At 43.1% G+C, this 20,502-nt stretch overlaps 1 protein-coding gene across 1 annotated transcript in view; it reads left to right on the top strand.

Moving 5' to 3' along the window:
* ERGIC1 (endoplasmic reticulum-golgi intermediate compartment 1) overlaps positions 1–20,047 on the top strand; it is a 57,763-nt gene extending 37,716 nt beyond the window's left edge. The window contains exons 4-10 of the mRNA XM_084536134.1: positions 518–612; positions 1,240–1,364; positions 4,032–4,136; positions 8,139–8,199; positions 9,233–9,333; positions 12,078–12,200; positions 17,948–20,047. Of these exons, the coding sequence (XP_084392260.1) occupies positions 518–612; positions 1,240–1,364; positions 4,032–4,136; positions 8,139–8,199; positions 9,233–9,333; positions 12,078–12,200; positions 17,948–18,055 (718 nt within the window). The 3' untranslated portion in view covers positions 18,056–20,047. The remainder of the gene's footprint in view (positions 1–517; positions 613–1,239; positions 1,365–4,031; positions 4,137–8,138; positions 8,200–9,232; positions 9,334–12,077; positions 12,201–17,947) is intronic.
* The last annotated feature ends 455 nt before the right edge of the window (positions 20,048–20,502 follow it).

Raw genomic sequence — 20,502 nt, 5'->3', positions numbered from 1 at the left:
GCAATAACAAATGGCAATTAGTTACACAAATAAGCTTTCCTGTGGGATAGTTGAAAGCAGCCTTTCTCTAAAACTACTTATGAAATAAGTGGAAAAGCTCATGCTTCCTTCTTTCTTAAAAGGAGTAACATCCCAGGTGTGCAGAGGGCTAGCAGACCTCCTGCCATCTCTTCAGCATTAGGTTCTTGTTTTGTGTCAGTCATGGAAGCCCAGGTTAGGGAAGGGGTAGGAAGCATAAATCAGAGCAGTTTTTCTGTTGGGACAAGGGAGTAGTTGCCTAAAGCCACCATATGCTGCACTTGTCAAGCGATAAGGAAAATTTAAGGGATTTGTCCCCATGCAGTTATGGAGGGCTCTTCCTGCTCTGTCTTGTAATTCAGGCTGTCATGCAGTCAAATCCTGTGCCTCAAAATGTCCTTTTTCCCTTTCCATGCAAAGCTGGTTGTTGAGTTTAATTTTTTTTCCCTTCTGTGAAAAGTAGCTGTGATTGAACCCACCTGTGTCTTCTGTCCTCTAGAGTTAATGAGCTGTATGTGGATGACCCAGACAAAGACAGTGGAGGCAAAATAGAAGTGACTCTGAACATCAGTTTACCAAACCTGAATTGTGAATGTGAGTACCCTCTTTCAATTACACGTTTTTTGTTGTATTTTAAGTACTACTTGGACTAGGCTTGAGTTAGTACAGTGACCCTTCTTCTGTAATAGGGTGGATGGAGATCAAGTCACTGCAGCCTTTGCCAATATTCAACAGCTTTGTATTCCAGGCCAGGCCACCTGTTTTCTTGGACCCTGTGCTCTCTGCAGCCCATGTCAGTAGCTGATCCCCCTTGCTGGCTTCTTTCTAAGTCTTGTTTCCTTTTTTATAGTGACCTTTTAGTGTCTGGAAGCCAGAAACCTCCCAAGTTTCTTTTGTAACTCTGAGCACACCAGCCATTTATTGCCTTTTCACAGATCACCTGCCTTTTCTACCTAAAGTTTTTCTGATTCTGAAATTGAGATTGAAGTTGCCTGGCAGGTCATAGGAGATATATTTATGTCAAATAAGCAGTCTGAAGAGTGTGGTTACAAACTTCATTCTGGTATAGCAGTATTTGACAGATGATGCACAGTTTAGTCATGTGTCAAGTAAAAAGATCTGTAATTTTTCCCGGTAAGAGCAGTGCACACTTTTCCTATGCAACCTTTTCTGTTATTTCTTAGATTTTGATTTTTGTTTCCTCCCCTCCCACCCATGCAGTAGTTGGACTAGACATCCAGGATGAAATGGGAAGGCATGAAGTGGGTCATATTGACAACTCGATGAGGATACCTCTTAATAATGGGGATGGCTGCAGGTTTGAGGGACATTTCAGCATCAACAAGGTGAGTATGTGACAATGGGTGAGTTTGGGCTGGCTGGGGAAATGCTAGGAAGATCTATTTGTAAAAAGCTCGTGAAAATCTGTGTTCGTGTCTCTCCTGCAGGGATTACGTTCATGCCCCTAATCAGTAGGTGAGGTTGATGCTCTTGGTGCTGCAGAACAATATGGGGAGAGGAGGCTGTGTAGTTAGAGCCACAGAGGACATGTTAGATCAGACTTACTCTCCAAAGCAGGTAATCCAGATAGCATTCCTTAACAGTAGAGTGGCTCTGTGTTGCGGCCAGTGCTCTCTTTCAGTGCAGCAGCCTGATGTCTAGGGGATGTATGAACTCCCTGCGAATGCCGAATGGCTTCTGTGTTGACTCGTCACGATTTTTGCACCTCCAAAATGTGACTCACTATGCAGAGGTCTTTGGCAGTGTCTTTATCCTAGTGCTCTTTTGTTCCTAGAGCTGCAGAATGACAGGAATGTTCCTGCTAGAGGATGCCAACATAACAGAAACGGCTCCATGCTGAGATGTTTGGAATACATGCATGAGGCCTGTGCGCATGCTTTGTAGGAATGCTTTGCTTCTGCCTCAAAGAATGAAAATCCAGGCCTGGAGGAGGCTCCTCTCTGGGCTGGGTGTGTTCAGAATTGAATAATCTTGCTATGTAATGCTAGAGATGACTAGATGGGGTGGGGGAGGCAGTGGTGGGGCCCACTGATGTCTTAAGAAGGGCACACCCTTTATTCACGCCTCCTCATGTACCACAGGCTACAAAATCCTACTTCCTTCTCCTCCCAGGTCATGTTAAATCGCATCTAAAAATAACAGGCAGAACCTCTTACTGATTCTGTGGCATGGAAAGGATTAGGGACTTAAAAAAAAGAAAAAAAAAAAAAGACGTTTCTTTCCTGACCTCTAAGCCACCAAAACTACTGGCAGCTGGTAGTCCACAAAACTGGGAAAGGGTTTCTTGAAAGGTAGTTCTTGTTCTGTTAATCCCAGAAGCACAGAGCTAAAACACTTCGGGATTTGTGCAGTGTATGTTGTGCATTCTGCGCAGCAAAGCAAGTCGACAGGGAGTTGCTGTACGAGGGCTTGAGGAGCACCCTTCTCTGCTTCGTTTGTGCAAAGCCACTAATCACCTTGTCCCACGTAGTGCCTGGGACTAGAGGGAGGGAGCCTCACCCAGGGCTCCTGTCTCTGAAAACCTGAGGCTCTCGTGTCTGAGGGGAAAGTCTTCAGACCCTTAGCAGAAGTTTTAGGGGTTTCTGTGTGAGCTGGTAACTAGAGTGGGACACAGACCTGCTTTGAAACGTGACCAAGTGTTACGGTTGGGCATTATTCTGTGGGGCCATACGCATGCATAACAAAGACACTCCTCTTTTTAAAGAGCTTATGTAAGTTAGTTATAGGAGCAGCTGGTGGCTTGATTAGAGCCAGGACACATGATAGTACATGGCAGGGCATCAAACCTGGAGGGGAAGGACAAGGTAACAGTGAGATGATTGTGTGTAATTCTTACTGCAGACTCTGCCACCCTGTTTACCAAGCCTGTGGATGACACAGCTTATGTCCACGCCTGAAAGTGTTCTCAGGAGTGCACTGGTGTTCCTCAAGTCATTTAGTTTAGCTTTCCTGAAAGCACATGTAACCAGCATGTGGCCTCCCTTGGCCTTGATGGTGAAGTCTCTGCAGTAAGCACAGTGGGCCCTTGCTGTATAGCTGTCATCCTGCTGTTGTCTGAGGCACTGTCAGGTTGATTCCCAGCTTTGCCAAAGGGTTTGCAAATGAAACCCATTGAATTTCCCAGCCTTTTCTCCCTAGGAAAAATTTCTTGCATGCTCTCTAACAGTGCTTCAGCTGAAGTTGCTGAAAGACTTCATAGTGTGGGTCTAGAGACCTGAAAAGTTTGTGCATGCTAGACTGATCCAGTCAGAATGACACCCGTGCTCGTTTCCTGTATTGAAACTGAGACCTTAGGTGAAATCTGTGTTTTTCAGAACTTTGTATTTCCTTCAATTAAAAAAAAAATATATATAGCAAATTCTGTATTGGTAGAACCAGTGTCTAGAAGCCAGCTACTTGCCAGGGCTGTAAGCTGAAGACCTGGCACAATTTATATAGGGTGCCCCAAAGTTCTTGTGGGTAAGAACGAGTTTTATATCAAAAGAAAACTACCAGTCTTCTCAAATATGATTTTTTTCATGAGCGGCACTAAAGTAAGAAAGTATGCACAGCTTTCTTAGGTTGTTCTGCGACAGTGGGCCCATTTACAAATGTGAGATGTGGGAGTAAAATGTTAAGCAATTGTTTGTTGCCTGTCAGAGACGTGAATCTTATTTTAATGGGAAAGAAAGACATAGCCTTAAGTGTTAGGAATCCCTAAAGTTGGGAGTGATCCACTCATCACCTCCTAGTCAGCAGCAGTAGCAAAGAGAAGATGCCTGACTCCTGAGATGTAACAGATCTCCGCTCTGTATAAAACACTGTGGTGCTGATCATGTGCAGAAAGATATTTCAGAGCCTTTCTCTGACATGCCAGAAGTTGTCCGCTGCAAAGTAGATACAGCCTGCCAGGCTGGATGGATCCAGGCATTTCAGCTTCATATCACAGAGCCTAGCAATGCCTTGAGGGATAAAATGTGAAATCCTGTCTTCCTTGTCTTGACTAATTTTAGGTCCCTGGTAACTTTCATGTGTCGACGCACAGTGCCAGTGCGCAGCCTCAGAATCCTGACATGACTCACATCATCCACAAGCTCTCATTTGGGGACAAGTTACAAGTGAGTTTGCTTCCCTGAAAATTTCCTTTCTCTAGGGAACTGAATGCAAACAGAGTAAGTTGGGTATTGGACTGTTCGGTTTTATGAAGGGACCGTGTACAGTGTGGGGGGAACGAAAGAATGAACTGCCTGGGTAATAAGCAAGCACATCCTGTGGATCCATGCAGTACGCACTCAGTCCAGAGCAGTTTGCAAGTGTTTGCATGCCACCACTTCAGGAAAGAGCAATGTTCAGTCACAGAGTTTTCAGTTGTAGATATTTTCATCTGAAACCGAACGTGCCTTTGAAAAACTGGGTCCGTGTTCCTGCTGGGAGCATTTCTGTAAAATACCATGCAGTACTGTTTTTAGTATTAATTTAGCAAGCATGTCTTGACCCTCTTTGCAGAGGAGCAGTGAGTAAGTATACTGAGGGAAGATGTGTGCTCTCTTCTGTATTTACTGTGGCACCAAGCAAGTTCTTTTTAATTCACATCACCAGACTTCTATAGCAGACACCTATTAGTCAAATTTGTTCTGTGAAACACAAGTTAGACTTAGAATTGCCAGTTCCCTGCTGGGAAGAAGCTGAACGCGTGCACTTGCCCTGTGGATAGAGTTTCACCAGGTGTTGCAAGTTATGTAATAATTCCTGATTTCTCAATAAGGACAGATTACAGTGCTTCTCTAGCCTACTTCCAAGGAGCTAGCATCATAGGTGGGAGTTATATATGTGCACACCCAGTTTGCGACTCACCCTAAACATTGCTTACCTGTAGTCTCTCTGTAATCTTCTTTCCTCAGCACAGACGTCTCATTAGTCTGCTTCTTGTACACCCACTTCCAAAACCCTTTTTCATGCTAACAAGTCTAAGCGTTGCTTTGTAGTCTTCTGACTCTGCTCCCGGCTTCTTTTAGGAAATATCTTGTGTGGGAACGCTGCAATATTAGCATATAAATAAGCTTGGCTTAATGTCTGTAAAGCACACTGAGATTATGAAAAATATTAGGTAAGTGCTAATAGGGAGTTCTGCAGTTTGCGTGGGAAATCGGTGCTATAAGGTAGTGTTCCCATTGTTTTATCATGGAGTCTTTGAGCAGCGTAGCTGAATTCATGATGTAGCATCAATTCTTATTGATGTGAATCAGCATCAATGAGACGAGAAGCCTGGGCAGTTGGGGGCAAAGGAGCGAGCGTCTTCTGTGCTGGTGGTGAGAAACCTGTTTAGCAGATCTGCAGTTGGCTCATGATTTGGACAAGTTCCGATTAGTCTTTTCAAAGCTCAAAATAACTACTCATCATCCCCATACACAAGAATGGAGCATGTAGGTGCTGCCGATCCTGTAGGCAAACATGAGTTTAACAGCACAAATTAAAGAAGTCTGTGTTCACCAAACAGGTGCTATCAAGACTCAGCAAGCAGTGTGGAGAGCCAGCAAGTATGGAGAGCTTTACAGCTATGTAGATGCATCTTTAAATATTTTTTTTTTGGTTTGTCTTCCACCTGCTTTGATATAATATACACTCGAATTACTTAAAGGGGGCTGAGGAGCTTGTCTGGTTCACACGTGTCATGTGCTGGGAGTTAGTTCTTTGTAGATTGTTGCCAGCTCTGTCACTAAGGTGCATGCTGCATTCTCCAGAAAAAAAAATAAAAATCTGTTTGAAACAGAGATTTAAATCTTATCTGGCATTGAATGAGCATTGGTTCTTCTATGTTAGTTCATGTACCATAGTGGCGGGCTTTTGTAGATTTTTTTCTAATGCAAACAATACCAAAACTCAAACTGTTTAGCTTATTGCATGACAGGTAATCAAGTAAAAAAACAGATGTGGAAAATAGGAGATTATACGTTTTAAATTGTAAAATTGTGTTGGGTGCCGAACCTTTGTGTTGAAAAATTGTAGTTTTCACAAGAGGTCTTGTCTTCCCATGATAGTTACAAGGTTGGAAGTTATTTTAACTTGCTGTTGGACTTTGCCTGATCAGTCAAGTTATATGTGTCTTTGAATGCACTTCTAGAGGCTAAAACCTGGGGTGCTCAGAGCCCTGGCAAGCATCTTTTTTTCTGGAGGTCCATCTTGTGTGAGGATCAAGTGTTGGCACTAACAAGCAACTGAATAGCCCCCTTTGCTTTCAGTGCCACTGCTCAAAGCACGAGGTTTGGCCTTAGTGTACTGCAGTGTAGTCCTGAGAATGTCCGGCTAAACAGGCTTGCTTAAATTCTCTGTTGCAAAACAATTCTGTTACTGTGGCCAAAATCTTATTGCTTCTTGAAGTCCCTCCAGGTATTTAACAAGGTACAAACAAGTATGTTCCCCCAAGGAACACACCTGTGCACTTTGCAGAGCAGAGATTAATTAGCAGTCTACAGACAGCAAGTACAGCACTGGGAGTCCAGAATATTCCACAAGGGAAATCACGGTAAAACATCGGGCTGGGAGTTACAGGTGCCATCCGTGCTGCGAAGGCAGGAGAAGCAAGTGCAGCAAAGGGCCTGATGACACAGAAACGAGAGCTTGTGGAGATGTCTGGTGACTTTGTGTGGAAGTGCTGTACTTTACAGCTCTGCAAACTCCTTTAGAGAGAGCAGATCAGACAGTGTGGAAGCTGGGGAACCAAGGACGAGAACATAAGTCCAAACGTACAGGTACTTCACAGGATAGATACAGTTGTTTGCTGAATAGTGACTTAAATATTGCTGTTAGAGTGGTTTAAATGGACCTTAAAATCTCTGGCCTGGGTATGCAGTAAGCAGCTTACTTCTCAGCAGCATTGGGCATGGTACGTAGTGCCATAGTCCAAGCTGGTGGCTTCTCTGTCTTTGAAAGCTTTTTTACATAGACATTGTCCATGTATAATAACTAAGAATGTGTAGGTGCAGGTGTAGTTCAGAAATAGTTGCTGTTGTGTAAAATATTTGGAATCCCAGCAGAGTGAAAAGCACCATCGGAGGTTCTGCTGTTCCTTTCACTCCGTGTTTGTTACCAGCACCTTGCTAGTTGAATTTGCTGATGATTTTTGTGTCTTTAGTTTCCTTTCTGAGTAGAGAAACTAGTGCAGTTGCTTCTTCCTCCAAATCATCATCTACTCTGTAGCATTCAGAACAGGGAAACAGCCATTAGTATCAGAAAAATGCATCCACATGCTGACTGTGAGGGTCTGGGAAGGAAATTCTTTTATGTTGTCCTGCTAGTGGGGTAAAACTCACACATGACCAAATACTTCTTCCTAACTTCTCTTCCCTGCTGTCTGAGTAAAGGTCAGGAATTTCTGGGTTGCAGTTATTTGTTCCTTCTATATAGCTTACTGTACGTTATGTGAATGATGCAACATCGATTCTACAACTGTTCTGTGGGGTTTCCCTTGTCTAGAGTTCACAAATTGATTATTCTGGTGGTGGACATTAGATTCCAGATGATCATAGTATGTGGAAGGTATGGGGCGGAAATCCTGTTATTCTGGGCAAAGCAATACTTGCGTGCCTGGGACCAGCTGTAGGAAAAGCTGAATGGATGGCAGTGCTGGCATGTGTCCTTCCCAGCTCCAAGGGCATAGTGTGCATGGTGTGAGGGCTGGGCTAATGAATTAAACTGTACAAACCCAGCTGCTCTGACATAAGGTACCTTTGCAGGAGGACTCTGGAGTTTATCCTGAATCTGACTCCCATTTATTTCCCTTCAGCCTGATAGGTGAATTTCACAGTTAGCTATGCAAAGCTCTTAAGAAATATCTCACTATGCTATTTCTCAATTGGCCTCTTCCAACTGCAATTCCTTTACCTTTGGAGTGGCTTTGGAGTTTCATCTTGTAAGACATTGTGAAATCAACTTTTTTCCTTGGAACCAACCCTTGTGCTGATGGTCACTGAGAGATATTTCAAGTCATCTTGTACTGGGTTGAGGCTTTGTTTTTAGAGAGGTTGAATCAGGCTGATCTTGTTACAGGGTAGGATAGGGAAGCAAAGGTCAAGAATAACAAGTTAGAGCATAGCTTTTTCATCTGTCTTTGTGCTTTCCAGGTCCAGAACATTCATGGAGCATTCAATGCCTTGGAGGGAGCAGACAAACTCAGCTCAAATCGTATGTATTCTTGGTGATTACAGGTCTTAGCCACTCTGCAGGAGGGAAAACAGGGCCATTCATGCAACACTGGTGTATCCAGAAGTCTTTAATTTGCTGCTTTAACCAAAATGATCCAGACATTTCTGACAGACGTTTCCATTTCCTCCAATACTATAGATAACTTTTCATCCAAAAGGTCCTTTGCAGTTCTTCTGCATTCTGGGCATTGCCCTCTGCTGTATGACCATCTGCTGTAGAATTAGATCATGGTTTTTTTATCCACATTATATTCCTTTAGCTCCCCTTTGCTGCTGCCACCACCACTAAGGCTTTTCCTTGTTGTATTGTAAGTTAACACCATAAGTTCTACCCTGCGGATGGAAGGATAAGTTGTTTTTCATTGCCCTTCTTCATTACCAACACCACAGAAATAAATTTCTAACATACGCTACAATTCAGCTTAGTTTTTCTCATTCAATTCTTTATGTTCCTGTAGGATATCAGTTTTGCCCATTTCTTGGAACAAAATTTCTATGGCCATTCATGAAGATAGCTCTTTTTTTTTCTCCAAGAGTCAAATGCCTTTGTGTTACATTTGACCAAAGGATCTTGAATAAAAACAATTTAAATTATATTTTATAACTGTTACAAAAGACACAAAAAATGGCCCAAGCCATTAAAATAATGTAAAATGAGTAATTGTTAAGCAGCTGTAGGAGAAGGAAGAAGAGAAAGGAGTAGAGATGGGTGCACAAAAGAAATAGGCACACAGGTTGTGCCTCAGCACTTTCTGTCAAAAGCATCTGAGCTCTAACCTTAGCTACTTCTTGATTTAACCAGGACTGCTTTTCATGGTGTTAATCATTTTTAACTGCAAACAGCTAGGAAGTTTCAAGTGATCCAAACTTGGAAGGTAATGAGGAAGGAGATACCTTTTCTGTAATCATACTTGTTTTAGTTGATTTCCCATATTTACTTTGAAATGTTATGCAGGCTGTGATTCTGTTCTCTGAATGCTAATTTATACTTTCCTTTCCTTTTCTGACTGCAGCTCTAGCCTCTCATGATTACATACTGAAGATAGTCCCAACGGTGTATGAAGACATGAGCGGCAAGCAGCGATACTCGTACCAATATACTGTAGCAAATAAGGTAAAGAAGCCGCAGGTAGTTCTCAGAGAAGCTCCTCATTGCAGCCCAGTGGATGCATGGAGGATCTTCAGTCATCATTCCTCGTCCCTCTTGCTCCTCTGCTCTACAGCCATGTACATTTGTTTGTAGGTGAGCAGTAGCCTCTGCTGGGAGAAGGAGGAACTGAAGCTCTTCAGAGTAGGGCTTTCTGTTGCTCCTGGTTCTGGTTTACTAGTTGGCTTATGAAATTCAGTCAGTTAGTTGAGCTGACTAGGGAGGAGACTCATTTCTGATTTTTTTCTTCTTCAGGATTTTATAAGTAGTAGATCTCTCCTATTACATTGCATTTTAAGTGTGTGTCAGAAGGGGAGATAGGAATTCTTGGGCTTTCTTTAATTTTTCAATTCCAGTATTTTTTTTATTAACGCAGAAAACAGCCAGTATAAAAGTAGCTAAATAAACTGAAATGAAGGAAATAACACCCTCTGAATTAGCAGAAAAGACTTGTACCAGAATTTTCAGCATTTTACAAATGTTGATTTCTGATACTCAGCCATTGAATCTGCAGCAGCAAATATGCAAAGCTCGACTAGTTCACGTTATCTACTTTATTATACTGGATTATGATAGTTACTGTAACTTTATAATTCTTGAATGAATTTACAATAAATGTGTAGATACTTGCATTTTAATAATAAAATGTATTGAACTTTCTTCTTTAAAAAATATATTTAATTATTAAGGTAAAATTCCTCATTCATTTTAAAATAATTTGCCACCCAGGTGCTAAGTGAAAGTCCAGAATCTGTTTCTAATAGCTAATGACTGCTAGTGTGTCATAACTGAGATTCAAACACGCACTTTCATGGGCTAGTTCTCAGATTAGTGTTCCTGTCTAGTGATTTTGGGGTTTGCTTGTCCCAATGATTTGGATGTCTCTCTCTATTCAGATAACAATGTCTTCTTTCTGCTTTATGTCACTACTGCTGTTCTGATAAGACTCTTGTGACACAAGCTCTGAAAGTAATTTGGAAAACAGACAGCAGGAGCTTTTGACACTTCTGTGAACATGGTTGCAAGTTCAGCCAAGACTGACTCATTAAGGTAGAATTGCTGGTGGAGAAAACAGGAGAGGAAGGAAGAAATGAAGTCAGTTCTGTCAAAACTGAAGAGCGGAGAAACAGCACTGCCTCTGCATTTTCTTCTCATTAAAAATGAAAATTTTCATATCACTGTTTTTAGTCTTTGACTGCCTTTCTCATTAGTGGGAAAAAGGAATTGGAAGCCATTGGAATAGTCTGGCATAGGTAGGATAGTGTGATGAGATGAAGAAAGTTTTAGCTGCTAGATCCTTTTTCCTCACTTCTCCAGGTAGCCGCTCTCAACATATGCTGCAGAAAATGTCTGCAAATAAGAGTCCTGAAAATATCCTGACATTTCAGCACCATTTTACTTTTCTTGTCATTCATGGAGGGGAAATAAACAAACAAACAGAAAAACCCAACCTAAATAGAGCAAAATTTGGGAGTTATGTGAGACCAATGAAAGAGATTGGTAAGAGATTGATGCTGGCTCATTGTTTCCCTCTGATCTCAGAGGGAAAAGTAGTTGTCTTTTTTGTATCATGCTCATGGGTGTCATATTGCTTGTCATTTCTTCCTCTTTCCAAAGTATATGAGCTTGTCTTTGCCTCCGCATGGAGAACTGAGACTGAAAAGGTCATCTGAGTTGGCAGGCATGTCACAGGGATAAAAGAAGGGAAGAGCAGCTGGGTAAAGAGGCGGTGTGTGCCATGCAAATGCTGATGGCTCTGACCTGAGTTCCTAGCAGATTTTTCTTTGGTTTCGCTTGTCAGTTGAGATCAGTGTCCTGCTGCTTGAAACTTGATAGATGTTTCCACTGAGAGCACAGACAAAATATTAGCTCAGAAAGATGTAACACTTGATACTAAGCTGATGTTAGTATCTGTTCTACATTGGCGTTGTGCACTATGTCTTACCAGGGCGTTGTCCTGTGGCTGATACATAGCACTGTGCCTCTTCTTAATTAAATGGATTAAAGGAGATTATCAATGGAAATCTAAAGATGGGTCTCTTGAACCAGCTTGAAATATTTTTGTAACCTTTGCCAATATTCTTCTGTATACAGCTTCATTCCAGCTTTCAGCATGATTTTTAAACCCACTAAATGGGTCTTTAAAAGAGCTGCTTTAAGGGCTCTACGTGGTTCATACTGAGTAGTGAGCAAAGCATTCGCGTTGTTGGTCCCCATGTGAAGGGGGCCTTACAGACAGGAATTGCCGCTTGCTATTCTGAGGGCATAGACAAGCAGGGATTTTCAGGTTCTTGCAAACTAAGTTCTGTTTGTTTGATGAATGTCCCAGCATATAATTTACATGTTGACAGTACAAAAACTTCATCTGCAACTATTTAGAGACTCCTTGCATTTCAGTAGAGCAGATCTAAGCTAGGCTAATCAGTGACCGTCTTTCTGCTTATTTCTGTAACTTCAAATGAAGGTGAACATAACATCATCACTCTGTGCCCATCTATATCATAATCACACTCTGAAGAAATTATTTTCCTCTTTGAACAGGATAGGGGAAGAAATATCATACTAGAATTAGCTATTTACTTCTTTGTCTGATCATTAGTACAGAACAGCCAGTTAAGGACCAGATCCACAGGTGCTGTTTTATTGCAGATGCTGTACATGGAATGAGACTGCTCACACTTTGTGACATTTTTCCCCACTTTCTCTTCTAGGAGTATGTAGCCTACAGTCACACTGGCCGCATTATACCAGCTATCTGGTTTCGCTACGATTTGAGCCCCATCACAGTGAAATACACAGAGAGGCGACAGCCTTTGTACAGGTTTATAACATCGGTGAGTTACTCTAAATCTCTGGTTCTCCTTTTTCCCGCCTGCCTTCCATTTCTTTTCTGAGCCTTACTTTCCCAGAAAAAATTGAGTTTCTGCTTCAGAGCGTTATGACATAATTGAAATAAAGCAGTGCATCACCACGCTTGTACTGAAGTGTAAGTGAGGTAACCGGTAAGTCCTATACTCCAACAACTTGATTTAATAGTTGGGCACAAGAAGGAAGAAAATTACCCTATTACAGAAATGCCAAACTCTATCTAGGCAGGATGAGCATGATTGCAGCATGTCAGAAACTTGGAACTAAAACTAATGTGTGCAGTAAAGCAGGCTTCAGTAAGACCTCTCTGATGATGAGGTCTAACTTGGAGAGAAGACAAGGCAGTTTTATTCAGTATAGCTGCTTGGTTTAAATGGGTATGCCAGCTCCAGAATTCTGCTCCTGGGCAGAAGTGGAGAAGAGCAGCATTATCAAATTCCAGAGGTGTTTTCCTGACCAGCTGTGTTTTGATCTATCCAGATAGCATCCTGCAGTACTGATCTCAGCATCTGTAACAAAGCTGTACTGTCCAAACTGCTAGTTATTTCAAGATCTTCCAGAACTTTAAAAAATGTCTTGAGGGAGTTGGCTTAAAATGTAAACTGCAGTCCCTTTGTGCCAGTGAGGCATGATGCAACATGAAGTAGTTGATAAATTGTCTGGAATGAAGACCTCGGATTTTGATTTTTAAACTGTTTGAATATTTTAATTGGAAGTTAACATAAACAGTGTGGCTATGTTGCACTTAAGGATTTTGATTTTGCAGTTTCTGATAAACACCAAATTCTTTTCACTTAGCATTGGAGATGTGTGTGACCTCCAGGATACACACATACCGAGACAGAGGGGCTTGAAGCAAAACCTAAAAGTCATGGTTTAAGACCTTCTCATCTTAGCATGTATGTCTGGCTTCCAAAGATAATCCTAAAAAAGGTCAAACATCAGCATTTTATTACTTGGCATCTCACACTGCCTCTACATGTATTTCTTTCCTGAGCACTATGCTCTCGTAGGTTACTTAAGCTTCTTGGTGGGGGTGGAAGTGTGGAGGTGTTTTTAACAGGAAACAATGTTTAGAAATCACTGATGGCTGGCACTATTTTTTGCCGTGTCTGTTGCTAGTATTGATTTACTGCTGATATGCCCCTGTATGCATATAAATAGCATCTTTGTTGAATGTGATGCTGTGCTTCAGAGCTCACACCAGGAGTTCAGAGGAGAGGCTTTCCTTTCTGATTGCCACGATGACCTTTTGGATTTAGGATCGCCCACTTAGAGCTTTGCCCCGTCCTGTCTGTACAGTTAGGTGCTTTCTGGCTGCTAGATTGCTGAAGAAGAGATTTAGAATTGATTTTTGTCTACTTCAGTCTTAATTGGCTGTAGTCTGAAGCAGCTCACTTGGGGCCGTGCCAATTTAACATCCTTCCTGTGGAGTCATGCGGGTGGCAATGGTATCTGCAGGAGCTGTTACGCAGCGTGTCAGACGCAGGTTTTCCAGACCCTTTTCAGACGGGGCTGACTGAAAGGCAGCTGATCCTGTTACAGGTGCTGTGCCGTGGCTTTCAGCACGACCCATCTGGCCCTAGTGCAGACGATCTGCTCTCGCATCCGTTTAGGCTAGGAAAGTTTTACGCTAGGGCAGCTCTGACTTAGCATGGGTGTTAGAGCATTCCAGGTGGCACCGGAAAGGTTGGAGGGGAGCAGGGCTGCAGAGGATTAGCACACCTTTTGTCCTAGGTTTCTTTGCCCTGTTTTGATGACACAGGCTGCTCTGCTGTCCTTTCCGCTGCTCCAGCCCCATCCTGTATTTCCTGCGTGGCATTTTGCATCACAGTTGCTTTGGAGACCGGTTCATGATCATCACCACCGGGCTGAGGCTGCACCTACCTGGCCCAGGCATCTGGCCCATTGTGCTGGGGCATCTGGAGTCGTTCCTGAATGGGGCTGTGCAAACGCGTCAGCTTTTTCTGAGCAGCAGCTGCTTAATTTTAAAATGACAAGAGGGGCTCTGGGGTGGGTGCTGTGACACCTTTTATCGAGCAGATTACTTACTAAGGCACCCGTGTGACTTCCAGAATAATAAGTGTGTCCTGGGGAGGTGAGAGGATCCTTAGGGTTTGAAAGAAACTTCAGCAGGGTTGGAGATGTAGCATGGTGTGTCAGGGTAAGCAGTGTTGATATTGGAGGGACAGATATGCTGAAAAGGGACGATCCCATGTGGAGTGATCAGGTGAGAAAGGGATTGGCTGCTCAGCAGAGAGCCCAAGGAATTTCATTCTGCTGTTGGGACGGTTATCTGATGCTCTTTGTTGGTATTGCACTTGCCTCCCAAAAATTTCAGTGCTGCTAAGGGTGACATGCCTAGCATTGGTCGCTGGCCCTCTGTATTCCCAGCTGAACCACTGCACTGTGTATTTCAGCACTCAAACTCATGCCTGTTCCTTGGCTTTTGTGGTACTCAGAATTATCCTAATTTTCTGTACCATGCTAGAGGTGCCTCCTGGGTAGGACAAAAGGCATTGGTTTAGGGTAGGTTTTACTTTACGTGTCACACTTCAGAAAATTCAGTACTAAGGAGGGTTTTGAATTGCTTGTAAATCAGTGCTGCCACTGTTGCCACATTGTGAATTTGCCATGGATCCTGGGGTTAACCACACACCTAGCAGAGTGTCACACACAGTAGTTTTTGCCCGTTAAATCATACAGTGTAAAATCAAGATACATCCCAGTAAAGAGAAGCCATTCATAGCCTTGTGGTTGAGGTTGTGGTGCAGAGGGGAAAGTTTCACTGCTGAAAATTCATGAGTTCTCTTGCAAGTGGCCAAGCTGACAGAAGCGTTTTATCGTGAGGTCAGTCTAAGGACTGGAAGGGGACAGCAGGCAGAAAACAAGCCAAATTTCTGGTGAAGCGTTCAAAATCCAAGAAAAGAAAAAACAGTCTATTTTTTTTCCTGATATGATAGGACTAGTCAGCCTGCTAGGTGTGAAAAGAATTAAGCTGGAAGTAATGGGAAGATATGGGTTTCAGGGAGAATTATTTCCGCTGTGGGACTTGTTGCCAACAGGTAGCACAGACTCAGTCCCATGGATTTTTGTAGAGCCAAGATAGTGTAGTTTTACAAGATGTGCTGCAGGTCAGCCAGAAGCCTCTGGGTGGAATTCTGCAGCTTACTGTATGAGGAATTGTGTGGTGCTCCTACTGGTCTCCTTTGTCCTTTAAATCACCTTCAGATTTAAGACCTGCCAGAGGTTCACAGTCATGTCTGACCTTTGCCTTTCTGTCGTCTTGCTTGCATCCTTACCTCTTGCATATCCACTAGTGTTCTGCTTTAGACTTAGCCTGCATCCCAGCAACTATCCGATAATCGTATGCTGTTAAAAAGCCTCTTGTACCTCCCATGTTGCATGGTCTCTCACTTCTGTAATGACTACATTTCTGTATTCCTTTTCCTTCCTCCTTTAATGCTTAGACCTGAGTCAAACTCCTGGGGCCAAGCACAAATCATTCGCAGCATAAAACCCCATTAAATATGAATAAGGGCACGATGCCTGCCTTCCTTCAGCGCTGCAAAGGAACAGAGCTCCATACGTATGAGAGCAGCGATGATCCAGGAGTGTGGTGGTGCAGCTTCCGTGCTGACCTAGAGACCAACCCCGGCGCTGCCTTTTTTTGTCGCAACAAAGCAGAGCACTGTGTGTGTGCTTGGAGGCAGGCTCCAAGCGAGTGCCAGGTGTGTGTGAGTCATAAACACTCAGCGGCACGGAGCAGTGCAGATGAATATATTTTTTTTTTCTCTTCCCCCCCCCACCTTGCGCTGCTGCACTGAAGTCACATTTTCCTACCGTATGATGCAAAATCTTCGTGTTGGACGGTTTTGCTGTTTGCAGAGTAAAATCTCCCGTCAGCTGAGCTGCTCTGAACTGAACTAACCCAACGCCATTGCTGTCATTTTCCCTGAAAAATCACCCTGTGTCAGGCTGTGGGGATTTGGGGGACCCAGAGGGCAGGAGCTGGCCTTGTTCCCTAAAATCACTAACTTTGCCTCAGGCTGCTGCTCTGGGTTCTGAAGCCCTTATCTTCTGGAATGCCAGCCATCCCTCAAAAAGCCATGTTTACCTTGCCTTGTTGTCCCTGCTGCTTCTCCACGTCTCACTGAGCTGACTACACACAAATACCCTGGTTATAAATATGTGTCTAAATGAGTGATGTATTTCTCTCTGCCTTCCCTCGTCATTAATGACCTGTTTGTTCTGTTGCCATTGTGAACTCCATGCTGAACCCAACGCTGCTGCTCTTACGTTGCTCTTTTGTCTGTAACTCTGCCCGTGGGATTTAGTGGGTTTTGGGGCACAGTAGGTCAGTGTGGCTCCGCTTCCCCTCTGCGTTAGTTGCATTGCATTTCCCTGAAGCCCTGCTTTTCTCGCTCACAGCCAGCTCCTCTTTTCCTAGGCAGGCCCTTCTCAGGAGATGATAAGCCCTGCGTCGTGTCCCATCCTCGCTGACCCACCGTCTCTCCTCCTCAGAGCCACCTAATCCAACCCAACGAATTATATGCAAAAGCCCGAATTAAAAGAGCATCACAGTTACAAAGTCAAAAAATGTGGGCGTTAGGAAATGCCACGTCCTGTGTAATTAGAACTTAGCTGTTAAATGTCATTAGGTTATGTTACTGTGCATCACACTTTCCATGTGAGCCCAGCCCAGCTCGGTGTGTGGTGGGGTGGCACCCCGGGAGCACCGTTCCTTCTCATTGTGTGGTGTTCACCTGCCTACCACCGTGTTGCTCTCGGGTGGTCTGTGTTAACCCAGCCTCAGGCTGTGTGCTTCCACAAGGACTCTGAGACAGCTGTTGTCGTGGTATTGGACACTTCAAAGGCGTTTTCCTTCGTGGTTTCCCTGGGAGGCAATTTTGGCCTTGTCCCCACTTCATAGATAAAAGAGCTGAAGCGATGTGGTGCAGTGCCTGCAACTGGTGCCCCCTGATTTTGGGTGCTCCATGCCAAGTTGCCGTTAGTTTGACATTTCCGAATACTGCTGTGTTTTTCTAACCTTCGAGAACTGCTTTAGGCTGTTACGCTTATCAGAAGATTAAACTTTTCCCTACATCTGTTCTTGAAAATGATTGTATGTTTATGTAATTCTACCCGAGACTTCTTGTATGGAAAACCTTGGCTCACAAGCGGTTAAGTTGGCAGAGCTTTTGTAAGCAGCCCTTGTAATGGAAAGTGTTAGACAGACTTAGCTGTAGGTGTCACTGGTAGCTACTTTTTTCTGTTAGTCACTATCCTTAACATGCTATTTAAGTGTCTTTTGCCTGTTTGCAAATGCTGTATCTTGTGAAATAGGGAAAAGACTACAAGGCCGTGATATTTATAATAGAAAACAGTAGTAGGAAGATGTGAGCAACACAGAGCTTCTAGAAAGCTTTGTTAGGTGGAGTTCAGCCTGGAAAAGAACAGCGTTTATGCTGTACTCCTAGGAGCTGGGTTTTATGACTGGCTCAAGCTGTGATGATTCTGGATAACACTAAATTATTCCACTACAGAGAACAATTTTCCTGAATGATTGTCATGTAATTACTGCACTGTTACTCAGTTCTTAGCATGCTTCCAGAAGATACCCTAGCAGTAGGCAATATCTTTCCTCTCAGCTTCAAGCTGCGTAAATGTTTGCCTCCTTGCTAACGTTTGTTTCCTCTTTTGTGTGTTTCAGATATGTGCCATCATTGGGGGAACGTTTACTGTAGCTGGGATCCTTGACTCCTGCATTTTCACAGCATCAGAAGCCTGGAAGAAGATCCAGCTGGGGAAGATGCAGTAGCAGTGAAGCTCGTCTCCAAGGACAGGGTCAAAGATTGAGAAACCTACCACTACCTGTTTTTGTCTTTATTTTCTATTTGATTGAATCAGTAAGTTTTTCTCTAATGAGGCTGTTCAGTGAAGACCTCTTCAACAAATCAAAGAAATTTCCATGCATTTCAGAGCTCTGAGAAGAAAAAAAAAATAAAATCAATGGAATCAGGGCTTAGATTTTGATTCTCTCCCCCCAGAAACAGGTTGAAATGCTATATATGAAATGTACTGTCAGATCTAAGTAAGGAGAACAGTATCGTCTGTGGGAGGTTCTGATGGGAGTGTACAAACTAGGTAGTAGATTACAAAGAGTTAAGCTGTCTTTTGGCACTTTTGGGATTTTGTTGGATTTGCATGATTAGACAATCGACTTTTATATAACGCAAAGTTATACATTAGGAAGAAATTCCACCCGTGGTGCCAAAAAGGTGATGTATCTGTTGGTGAGGAATGGAAAGTGTTAGTTCCTGTAGCAAGCTTTAGAGACAGAGGGCAGAAATAACATCAAGAAATGTCTTGGGCTTTTATGGAAAGCTCTTTTGCTCAGATATGACCTTTCTAATGAAATGAGCAAATTTGAAAAGGAAGCTTTCCCCCAGCTACTTTTTCCTGGATGATCTGTGATCCAGGCAGAGGAAGGGCCTTTCTTTTACTCTGGATGTAAAAGTGGTTTAATTTCTTCCCAGAAACTGAATATCCAGTCTTGTGTTTACAGGTGGCATGAAGTAAAAACCAAACCGAGCAACACAGTTTTATGTGGCCTTTGCTTTGAAAGGGAATAGTTGTCTTTACAGCATTAGCTTTTTTAATTTCTTCTGTGTTTGTTTCTTTAAACACAGACCACCCAGCAGTCTGGACTCTGCAATTCTGCTTTAATATTATTATTATTATTATTACTGTTGTTGTTATTTTGAAAAGGGGTTGCCCATTCTATGTGTCCAGAAAAATGATGCAGTCTTTTGGGTGGATGAGCACAGCTTACTGTCTTGCTTTGTGTGTGTATATTGAATACACCTGGAAAACACAGGAAGTCTGTCTCTTCACGGTTCAAGGTGCCTACCTGTTTCTTTAAAATCCAATCAGGCATCTTTCCTGAGCCCCAGACTGACACTGTTTGCCCACAGGTACACCGACAGCAGGGCAGGCATTCCCACAACCCGGCCCCTGCTAGCAATTTTCTTCTATTCCTTAAAACGGTACCTGAACTTCCATGCCCGTTCATTCAAGCCTCGTCTTCTGAGACCTCCAGGAAATGGAGGTGTGAGGGGGAAGCTACTGCCAAGCGTGGCTTGTATGCAACAGTAGACATGAGTTCACTGAAAATGAGACCAATGCCCACCAGTGCATTCTGCATAGCCTCCTAAATGTTCCTTGAGTAGTAACAGTCTCTGCATGCTTTGTGAGTGTCTGAGCCGAGGATACACAGATTTTAAGTGTTCCAGGATAGACAAAAATCATAACAAATTAAAATCCTTAACTCAATCGATGGTATAAATTCTAAGACGGGTGCAGGATTTCTCTTGGATAATATCTGCTGTCCATTGCCTTTTCCTGGAGGCCAAAGTATCCAAACATTTTGTTGTAATAATATGAATCTTTGAATATTCAGTGTTAATGCTAGAGTCAAATACATTTCAAAAGTATTCCTAATACATGTCTGTTGAAATTGTCTCATTCTTTTGGAAGTAGGGAAGGTAGCCAGTTTTATCTGCACACACACGTACATGCCCACACCCCCCTAAGAATAAAAAGGCCAACAACCCCCCCGCCCTACCCTGGCCCATTTTCTGCCCTGTAGTGATTCCTGACCAGTTACAGCATTGGAACTTTTCCTTGTTCTTATTATGGACTGATTGCTGTTCCTTTAGGTGTAAACTGGACTGTGTAATTTCCTGTATCTGTTAATGTATGGATAGATTTTATACATTTTTGCCATTTACAAAAATCAACTTGAAAACGAGATGCTTGTCTTCATTTCGGTGCGCGTGTCCGTCTGTCCACGAGCAGTACCCACTAGGTGGCGGCGCCTGCCTAGTGGCAGCCTGGGGTTTTTCCATTGCAATTCCTTCTCCTGCTGCCTGAAGGATTTCTTTCCTCTGATCCACTGTCACCAACTGAAACTTAAAGCAAAAAAAATCCTAGTTTTTCCTCTTGAATTTGTTGGATCTTTGCTTACAGCATGCGAACTTGATGGATTTCAGGGATGCAATGTTAATGTCTTAGCAGGGCATCCTCCTGAGTGATGCAAGAGAAGATCTCTGCAGCACGGTGGATTGCGCTGTCAGTTTTCTGAAGTTTCTTCCCTGTTATAATTTCTTCAACACAAACTAGAAAAGTTGGTTGCAGATTCCTGCGTGTCTCCTGCCCCCGGTGTGTAATTTCTGCCCTTCTCCTTCCCCCCCATCATCTGAATTA

Source organism: Aythya ferina (assembly GCF_964211825.1).
Source record: "Aythya ferina genome assembly, chromosome: 14".
In the NCBI taxonomy this organism is placed as follows: Eukaryota; Metazoa; Chordata; class Aves; order Anseriformes; family Anatidae; genus Aythya; species Aythya ferina.
Note: the sequence above shows the minus strand (reverse complement) of the source record. Positions and strands in the feature narration are given on the sequence as shown.